At 32.5% G+C, this 10,029-nt stretch overlaps 1 protein-coding gene across 5 annotated transcripts; it reads left to right on the top strand.

Annotated features, from left to right (window-relative positions):
* LOC107618449 (ribosomal RNA small subunit methyltransferase G-like) lies at positions 5,653 to 8,982 on the top strand. Of its 5 annotated transcripts, none has more exons than XM_016320523.2 (10): positions 5,655 to 5,818; positions 5,897 to 6,095; positions 6,195 to 6,286; positions 6,826 to 6,939; positions 7,026 to 7,117; positions 7,984 to 8,057; positions 8,126 to 8,195; positions 8,325 to 8,433; positions 8,539 to 8,601; positions 8,692 to 8,982. In XM_016320523.2, exons 1-6 carry the CDS (start codon positions 5,777 to 5,779, stop codon positions 8,036 to 8,038), a joined length of 594 nt encoding a protein of 197 aa, XP_016176009.1. In that variant the 5' UTR covers positions 5,655 to 5,776; the 3' UTR covers positions 8,039 to 8,057; positions 8,126 to 8,195; positions 8,325 to 8,433; positions 8,539 to 8,601; positions 8,692 to 8,982. The 5 variants fall into 5 exon arrangements, with proteins under 5 accessions (XP_020978124.1, XP_016176018.1, XP_020978125.1 ...); XM_021122463.1 differs by having other exon boundaries at positions 8,539 to 8,605; XM_021122465.1 differs by lacking the exons at positions 8,126 to 8,195; positions 8,325 to 8,433; positions 8,539 to 8,601; positions 8,692 to 8,982 and adding an exon at positions 7,720 to 7,837 and having other exon boundaries at positions 5,653 to 5,818; positions 7,938 to 8,057.

Genomic DNA, 10,029 nt, shown 5'->3' with positions numbered 1-10,029 from the left:
TTCATGCAGAATTCAAGCTTGGGCAAGGGGGGAGCAATTTTTTGGTAGTATAGCATCATGTTTTAGGGTAGAATTCTAGAGAGATAAGCTCTCCCTTCTCTTTAGAATTTAGGGTAGTTTAGGTTTACTTTTCTCAAATCCATCTTTCAATTCTTGTTTTGATTTCAATTCTCTTTATGTTTTAGTATTCTATTGTGTTAACCTTCTTAGTTTCTCTTGTTAATTTCTTATTTTACTCTCTTTTATGTTGATGAACATTGTTGGATCTTGATTTCTTTTAATGCAATTTTACATTTCCATGTCTCTTTTATGTTGATCTTGATTGTTATTATTGATTTCTTTCTTATGTTAGTTATGGGTTTCATTAATTCTTGCATGTTGTGATGTTTACTTTTCTTGCACTCTAGGTGTTGGGTAGCTTTCTTTACTCTTGGCCTAGGCTAAGGGAATTGAGTGACCTTGAGTCATTGGGTCTCAATGATTTGGTGATTTGAGAACCCTTGGTGATCAATTTGATACTCATTGACACCAACCCACTACTAATCTAATTAGTAGGTAGGTTAGGACTTATGGGTTGATGTGATCAAACCTATTTGACATACTTCAAGCTTAGGAGTAGACATTACGTACTTAAGGCTTTTGGAAGTAGACTTAATAGGTTGGCCTCTCATAATTATCAATATATGGTTTGTTGACAAGGATGGTGATCTCAATTACATATGTCTAGCTAAGAGTTCTTTCCTTTAATTCATTAGTTCTTGTTATTTTACTTTCTTGTCATTTAATTTCTTGTTAATTACCAAATCAAACCCCCCTTGCATTTTCATAGCCAATAATTGAGCACTTCATTGCAATTCCTTGTGAGACGACCCGGAGTTCAAATACTTCGGTTATAAATTCATTGGGGTTTGTTATTTGTGACAACCAATATTTTTTTTATTGGAAGGATTGTTTGTCGATGTAGAACTATACTTGCAACGAGAATTCATTTTGTGTGAAATTCTATGCCGACACGACAAATCTTCTTAAATCACCTTTCGCAAGCTTCATAGAGGGATTCACCTTCCTTCTGTCTGAAGGTTTGGACTTCCACTCTAAGCTTGCTCAACTTTTGAGGTGGAAAGAATTTGGCCAAGAAAGCATTGACCAACTTTTCCCAAGAGTTCAGGCTTTCTTTAGGTTGTGAGTCCAACCATATTTTAGCTCTGTCTCTTACAGCAAAAGGGAAAAGCATAAGTCTGTAGACTTCAGGATTAACCCGATTGGTCTTAACAGTGTCACAGATTTTCAAGAATTCAGCTAAGAACTGATGAGGATCTTCCAATGGAAGTCCATGAAACTTGCAATTCTGCTGCATTAGAGAAACTAATTGAGGCTTAAGCTCAAAGTTATTTGCTCCAATTGCAGGAATTGAGATGCTTCTTCCATAGAAGTCAGAAGTTGGTGCAGTAAAGTCACCAAGCATCTTCCTTGCATCTCCACCATTGTTATTGTTTTCGACTGCTATATCTTCTTCTTTTTCGAAAATTTCTGTAAGGTCCTCTCCAGAGTGTTGCGCTTTAGCTTCTCTTAGCTTCCTCTTCAGAGTCCTTTCAGGTTCAGGATCAGCTTCAACAAGAATGTTCTTATCCTTATTCCTGCTCATATGAAAAAGAAGAGAACAGAAAAGAAGAAGAATCATCTATGTCACAGTATAGAGATTCCTTTATATGAGTAGAAGAAGAGAAGAATAGAAGAATGAGGTAAAGAGAAAATAAAGAGAATTCAAACACAGAGAGAGGGAGAGGGTTCGAATTTTAAGAAGAAGAGAAGTGTTAGTAATTAAATAAATAAATAGAAAGAGATGAGAGAGAGAGAGGGAGAGAGTATTCGAATATTAATTTAAAAGAAAAGAAAAATATTTTTGTTTTCATTTTAATTATTAGTTAGAATTCAAATTTAAGAAGGAAAATAAAATAAAATTAGAATTTAAAACAATTAGTTAATTAAAAAGAATTTTGAAAAAGTGGTTAGTGGTTTTCGAAAATAAGAGAGAGCGAAAAGTAGTTAGGTGGTTTTGAAAAGGATAAGAAATAGTAAACAATTAAAAATTAAAACAAACAAGTCAAGTGGTTAATTGAAAAAATTTGAAAATAAATTTTGAAAAGATAAGAAGTTAGAAAAAGATTTTTAAATTAAGTTTTGAAAAAGATATGATTGAAATTTATTTTGAAAGAGATTTGAAAAAGAAATTTAAAAAGATTTGATTTTGAAAATTAAAATTGATGACTTGACTAACAAGAAACTAAAAGATATGATTCTAGAATTTAAAGATTGAACCTTTCTTAAAAGGAAAGTAACAAACTTGAAATTTTGAATCAAATCATTAATTGTTAGCAATAATTTCGAAAATAAGAAAAAGATTTTGAAAATTAATAAAAAAAATTTCGGAAAACATGAAAGAAAAATGAAAAGGATTTGATTTTTGAAAAAGATTTGAAAAGATAAAGTTTTTAAATTGAAATTTTGACTTGACTAACAAGAAACAACTAAATTTTAAAAATTTTTTATTAAATCAACCCAAAATTTTGAAAGTTATGAGTAAAATAAGGGAAAGATATTATTTTTTATTTTTTTTGAATTAATGAAGAAAGAAAAAAACAACAAAATGACACAAGACATAAGAATTTAAGATCTAAACAAATAATGCATGCAAGAACACTTTGAATGTCAAGATAAACACCAAGAACACTTTGAAGATTATGATGAACATCAAGAACATGTTTTTGAAAATTTTTAAGAAAAGAAACACATGCAAGACACCAAACTTAAAAATTTTTAATGTTTAGACACTATGAATTCGAAAATGCATATGAAAAACAAGAAAAGACACAAAACAAGAAAATCACAAGATTAAACAAAGAGAATCATCAGGAACAACTTGAAGATCATAGAAGAACACAATGCATATATTTTCAAAATTTAAGAAAAATTAAAACATGCAATTGACACCAAACTTAAAATTTGACACAAGACTCAAACAAGAAACACAAAATATTTTTGGTTTTATGATTTTATAATTTTTTTGTATTTTTCAAAATTAAATTGGAAAAGGAAAATAAAGAAATTCATAATTTTTAATAAGAATTCCAGGATTCATGCAATGTTAGTCTAAAGCTTCGGTCTAAAGAATTAGACATGGCCAAATGGCCAGCCAAGCTTTAGCAGAGCATTACATACAACAGCCAAATAGATGGGAATCCAAAGGCTCCTGCCATGATAAGTGAAAACCTCAGTCCAAGAGATTAGACATGGCTTAATAGCTAGTCAAGCTTCAACATATCTCATGAAACTCTAGAATTCGTTCTTAAAAACTCTGAAGAACAATTTTTTTTCTTTGAAAATAAAAAGAAAAAAGCTTAAACATAAAATAAAATTACCTAATCTAAGCAACAAGATGAACCGTCAGTTGTCCAAACTCGAACAATCCCCGACAACGGCGCCAAAAACTTGGTGCACGAAATTGTGATTCACACTTTTCACAACTCCGCACAACTAACCAGCAAGTGCACTGGGTCGTCCAAGTAATACCTTACGTGAGTAAGGGTCGATCCCATGGAGATTGTCGGCTTGAAGCAAGCTATGGTCATCTTGTAAATCTCAGTCAGGCGGATTCAATTGGTTATGAGGTTTTGATAATTAAAAGATAAATAAAACATAAAATAAAATAAAGGTACTTATGTAATTCATTGGTGGGAATTTTAGATAAGCGTGTGAAGATGCTTTGTTGCTTCTGAACCTCTGCTTTCATGTTGTCTTCTTCCAACCATGCGTGCTCCCTTCCATGGCAAGCTGTATGATCCTCTCGGATGAAAAATACTAGGTACGATCTCTGCATGGCTAATCAACTGTCAGATTTCTCGTCTCAGATGAAAAATACCAGGTACAGCTACTGCACGGCTAATCATCTGTCGGTTCCTGCTAGCATCGGAATAGGACCCTTGTCCTTTTGCATACTGTCACTGCGTCCAACATTTGCAAGTTTGAAGCTCGTCACAGTCATCCCTTCCCAGATCCTACTCGGAATACCACAGACAAGGTTTAGACTTTTCGGATCTCAGGAATGGCTGCCAATTGGTTCTAGCCTATACCACGAAGGTTCTAATCACGAGTTCGGATGCTCTATTGTCAGGAGAGATGATGCGATTCGTGGCTTAGAGACCCAAGAGAATATACTCCGGCTGTCGTCCAATGACTACGTTGAACATCATGTAGACCGCTTTGTGGTTGTCAGGCACGCGGATCTTGGCTAAGCGAGTAACGAAGATTGGGTGATTGTCACGGGTCACTCCTTCATTCTGACTTAATGAAATTAAGTACAAGAGTATATCTTGGAGAATAAGTAGGCGTGAATTGAAAGAAAAATAATAGTACTTGCATTAATTCATGAAGAAGAGCAGAGCTCCATACCTTAGTCTATAGGGTGTAGAAACTCCACTGTAGAAAATACATAAGAAAAAATAGTCTAGGCATGGCCGTGTGGCCAGCCTCTCCAAATGTCTAAGATCATCAAAAGATGTAAAGATGTTAAAGCCTCTGAATACAATAGTAAAAAGTGCTATTTATACTAAACTAGTAACTTAGGTTTACAGAAAATGAGTAACTAAGTGCAGATAGTGCAGAAATCCACTTCCGGGGCCCACTTGGTGTGTGCTTGGGCTGAGCATTGAGCTTTACATGTGCATAGGCCACTCTTGGAGTTAAACGCCAGCTTGGGAGGCAGTTTGGGCGTTTAACTCTAGTTCCGGTGCCAGTTCTGGCGTTTTACTCCAGAAAAGGGTCTTAGGTGGGCGTTTGAACGCCAGTTTGGGCCATCAAATATCGGGAAAATTATGGACTATTATATATTGCTGGAAAGCCCAAGATATCTACTTTCCAAATCAATTGAGAACGCACCAATTGGGCTTCTGTTGCTCCAGAAAATCCACTTCAAGTGCAGGAGGGTCAGAATCCAACAGCATCAGCAGTCCTTTTTCAGTCTCTGAATCAGATTTTTGCTCAGGTCCCTCAATTTCAGCCAGAAAATATCTGAAATTATAGAAAAACACACAAACTTATAGTAAAGTCCAAAAATATGATTTTTTCATAAAAACTAATAAAAATATAATAAAAAGTAACAAAAACATACTAAAAAGTAACAAAAATATACTAAAAACTATGTAAAAACAATGCCAAAAAGGGTATAAATTATCTGCTCATCAATAACCATATAATATTTTAATTCTTTATTATTCATAAATATATTCACATATAAAAATTATTAATTTTACTGTGTAACAAAATTGTATTCACAATAAATCATAAAAAAATTAAAAATTTCAAACAAAAGAATACGTATACCAACTTCTCATAAATTAGCATTCATATCATTGAATTTAGATTAAATCATTATAGTTTTGATGGAAGCTCATAGATCCTTATTAGTATATTGAACTAAAAAACATCTTGTCTATATACTACTAAATCATTGATATTCAAAAGAATATAAATATTAATGGAGTCATTCAAATACTACAAGATTTCTATTTATTTATGGGATTTTTTTTGTGGAAGTTTTAAAAAACCTCCATAACATATTTTATTTATGGCAAAATATTAAACCCCCATTAATTAATGTTAATTTAAATTCCTAAGCCCAATTCCTCACACAAATAATTAGTCCCTAACATACTCTGATTAAGCCCAATCGCCGTCAATCTTTTACATCTTCCGAACCCTATCCTCCCGCCAAAGACACATGATCCATTTCTGTGTTCACGCTATTCTCCAATGGAATAAGGTATAGATAATCCATAATTTCCAATTCTTTCAACTCTTCAACTACATTAACACTTAATTTCTGCATTTTTAATTACAGCGCATGAATCTCACTGCAGTCAAAGACGCCGATGAAGTCATGGAGAGGCACATCGAGGACTCGCTCGCGATCCTCCCTCCTCTTAGGGATTGCTACCGCACGCGCTGTAGCGGCGCGCCATCACATGAGAGGCTTAGCCTCGTGGACGTTGGAACAGGTGCTGATATTCCCGGAGTTGTTTTGGCCATAGCTTGTCCAGGTGAATTTTTCGCTACTTTTTTTTCCTTGTGTAATTAGATTCAGTTCATTTTTTGCGAATTGAGATTTTCTCTCTGCTTTTGCAATTGAAATGGAGTAGAATGGGAAGTTACGCTGATGGAGTCCATAAGCAAGAGCTGCGTATTCTTAGAGCATGTTGTTGAAATCATCGGTTCATCAAATATCCAGATAGTAAGAGGAAGAGCATGAAACTGTCGTTTTTGAAATTTTATTTTTAGTTTCTTATGTAGTTAAGGTATTGGAATTTGAAACGAATCTCCCTTACCATTTTTAATGCATGTGGTGTTATTTTGAATCCATTTGCTGTTTGTTCTACTGTGTGGCATGATAACATTCTTAATTTAAAAAGAAAAATAAGAGAATAACAAGGTTTTTTCTGAATAACTGGGATGCTTTTGGTGATGATTTTCTTGAGCTTGGTAAATTGCTGGTAATTTTTATCATACTATGTTATTTACCAATTCATTATTATGAATATACTTGTGTAATCTACTTGTTTTTCCTTTTCCTTTGAAGAACTCTTGCATGTGTTTTATTCATAGTTGTTGTATTGAAAGGTTGAAAAGAAGATTGATTTGGTTTATGGTAGAAGATTAGGACTAATGGCTTATATACTATTTTTATTGTAATTTTTTTCTAAACTTTCTTGAGCTTCATTTGTTTATCTTTCCTGGGTTAGAGTGATTCCTAAAGCTCTGTTGCATCATAAGGTACAATTCCATCCTGATGTGTCAACTACTATGGTTGTAAAGCCTGGCCCTGTACTGGACTTCCTTTGTGAGAATCAGAATGTGAAGCATCCAAATCTTATTAATTGGACTAAGGTAATATTGCTATCTTATTTTAATTATATCAAGGTTCTGATGTTTGTGTGTATTGAATGTGATGCTTTGTTTTTGTTTACTTTCAGGCAAAAAGAGTGCTAAAAAACTTCAAAATCAAGGCTAATAATATTGAGTACAAAATCAGTGGACTCAGTGATAATCCTTGCAAGACTCAGAAGTAAGTTGTTTAAACAATATGGTTGCTAAATCTATTTTCTTTGTATAGTTTGTTGGAGAGGTAAGAAGTTAGGATATTTATAATAGAATTGCTAACTTTTGTTCAATCTTGTTAAAGGTTTATTAATAAAATATATTTATATATCTCAATTATTAATACACCCAAAAAGAAGCTGCAATTGTGAAGCAATAACTGGTTTTGACAAAGAGATAACAAACTAGCATAATAAGATGGCAATGGAACTTAACTAACTCTAAAATCTAAAATCAATAATAATTATTAGAAAGTAGGCAAGTAATTCATTCATTTTAGTACTGAAAATTTTTTTTGGTGACATTTTAGTACTGAATTTGTGACAATTGAATTGCTTCTATTCTAATAATCATGGAGAATCTGGTATATGCAAAAGTTAATTTGTGTAGGTAATAGGCCTGAGAATTTTACATTCTTTACAATAACTACTACTTGAACCTAATGAAAACCCAAAATATCAAAGTCGTTTTCAATGTCAATTGTGTGTAACCAACCTTAATTAGCTTGTTTCAACTAACATATTAATAATATATATATATATATCTCAATTATTAACCTGGGTTCTGAAGCATGTTGGTTTACTACATCCAATGATCCCTGAAAGTTACTATATCAAAGCGGATCAAAGCACTGGTTTTTCCTAAATAATCTGAGAACTACTTTGCTGCTTCTAGTCCTTCATGCCAGGTAGATCCACTCCAATCCCATAGAGAAACACCATCTCTAAACCCATTTGATAAAACCAACCTTAATTAGCTTATTTCAACTAACATATTATTTGATACAGGAGTTATTGTTGGATGTTATAGTAATTCTGAGTGTGGCTACAACAGGATTGAGCATGACACCAAGTTTCAGTGTGTTACAATATGGAGCAGTTGGAAATGAACAAACCAACGATTCACCGGTAACTAATAACTTTATTTGAATTACATTTCTTATCCCAATCAAATATTAATAAAGATATATACATAGGCGTTTGAGAAGGCGTGGAAAGCAGTGTGCTCAAGCAAGGGAGAAATATCTAAGCTTATAATACCAGCAGGCAAGACCTTCATGCTAAAGCCTCTTTCCTTCAATGGTCCATGCAAATCTAAGTATACCTATGTTCAGGTCCCCACTTCCTTTTAATATTTTGTTCCATTTTGATTTTGAATTCCCCTACTCATTGCAGGCTTAAGGCAGCTTGATCTCATTGCAGCGGTACACCAAGGCATTGACAAATTTACAAAGGGCTCAATTAGTTTACTCAGGTTGAAGGTCGTATTCTGCAGCCCCCAAAAGTATGTGTTTTCATCCCCTCAGCTTCTTAAATCTGTTTAGTTTTTTATTCACATTTTCATTTTAAGGCCTCTGAAGGTGTTCTTATATGTCTCTTGTATTTGCAGCTTGTAGTTGGAAATGAGGAGAGCTTCATTCCAAGGGGTGGGCGCTAGAATTTCAACAATAAAGTTAGTATTATGTATTATTTTATCTTGTTATTTTCTTCTTATTGTTGAAAAGTTAAAGTTGTTAATCTAACATTGAATGCCATATTTCAGAAACTAGTTACACCTATGAGGATTGAGTGATGGGCCGTTGTAAACTTCTCAGCTCGCTGTGACACATGTTTTCTGTGTAATACCATCAAGAAGTGTGCTGAAATGAAGGGCATTGTAAGAGTTTTATGGCTAATTTAGTAGTTTGTTGATGTTGTGATACATCATTTATTTGACACTTTTGGTTTCTTTTGAAAAATAATAATAGTTATGTAGAACAATACCATATGTAATTATGTTTGGAACTATTGACATTAAGAATTTTTTTATATATAGAATTAAGTCTTATATTGAGGAATTGTGTTATAAAAGATTTAGTTTTTAAATTTTTTTATTAAAAAATAAATTTTTAATTTGAGAATATGTAAATGAGATGAGATTAATGAATGATTTGAAATTGAAAATAAATAAATAATTACATGATTTATGGAGGTTTGAAAATCTCACAAAATAGTTAATTTTTGTTAAATTAAAAAATTAATTTGTGGGGGTTTTAAACTGCCACAACAGTGATTTAAAACTGTCACAAAAATCTAATATAAAACCCCCTCTAAACATACACAAAACCCCCACTGAATAGATTGTGGAGGTTTTTAAAAATCCCCACAAAAGATCTCATGGCACCTTAAATTTTGGGGGTTTTAGAAACCCCCACAAACCATTTAGTGGGATTATAAACCTCCACAAATAGAAAAAAAACTGCCACAAATCAACAAAAATCTTGTAGTGAAATCTCATGAAAATTCTTTTTTTTTTTTAATTCAAATGTGAATAAAAACAAAAAAAGATCTTATTTTAATACCAAAATAATGATTAAAATAATAAAAAATAATCTTTTTTAATGATTCAATCATGAAAAGCTTTGAAAAGACCATCTATGATAATCATTAACAAAGATATATAAGAACGGAAGTGTATCTGAATTCGTGATCATAATTGAGAGTTTGACTCTTGTAGTTCTTTAATCTTCTTCAACCAAAATCTATCGAATCTTTATTTTAGGCTAAATAGCAACTCTGATGGAGCAAAGATTGCAAGATGATTTTGGTACATAGGAATTCAAAATCTTGGAGAACTATTTATATTTGGCTATTGGTTTTCATTAAACTCTAAAAGCCTAAGTAAATAGAATATTTGGTTTTATTCTCATCTAAATCCAAATCAAAAGTAATACTGACTTATTCTTTTAGCATCTATTCTATTATATAAAAATCGAGTTTCTTCACTTAATGATGGAGCTGACGTGGCATGCTTCTGAGAGTGTTTCCTGATTTATTTCTTTTAACTCATTAAATACAAGTTATTACGATAAACTAACTATATCAATTAATTAATTTGATT

This window comes from Arachis ipaensis, chromosome B01 (genome assembly GCF_000816755.2).
Source record: "Arachis ipaensis cultivar K30076 chromosome B01, Araip1.1, whole genome shotgun sequence".
Classification (NCBI taxonomy): domain Eukaryota; kingdom Viridiplantae; phylum Streptophyta; class Magnoliopsida; order Fabales; family Fabaceae; genus Arachis; species Arachis ipaensis.
The sequence above is the reverse complement of the archived record's forward strand: the minus strand, read 5'-3'. Positions and strand labels throughout refer to the sequence as shown.

Bases quoted from the DNA above. Each gene is read 5' to 3' on its own strand.
- LOC107618449 (XM_016320523.2), top strand. From the start codon at position 5,777: ATGATCCATTTCTGTGTTCACGCTATTCTCCAATGGAATAAG. The intron at 6,287-6,825 runs GTAAGAGGAAGA...TTGCATCATAAG, and splicing joins GTTCATCAAATATCCAGATA to GTACAATTCCATCCTGATGT. The intron at 7,118-7,983 runs GTAAGTTGTTTA...TGGCTACAACAG, and splicing joins AATCCTTGCAAGACTCAGAA to GATTGAGCATGACACCAAGT.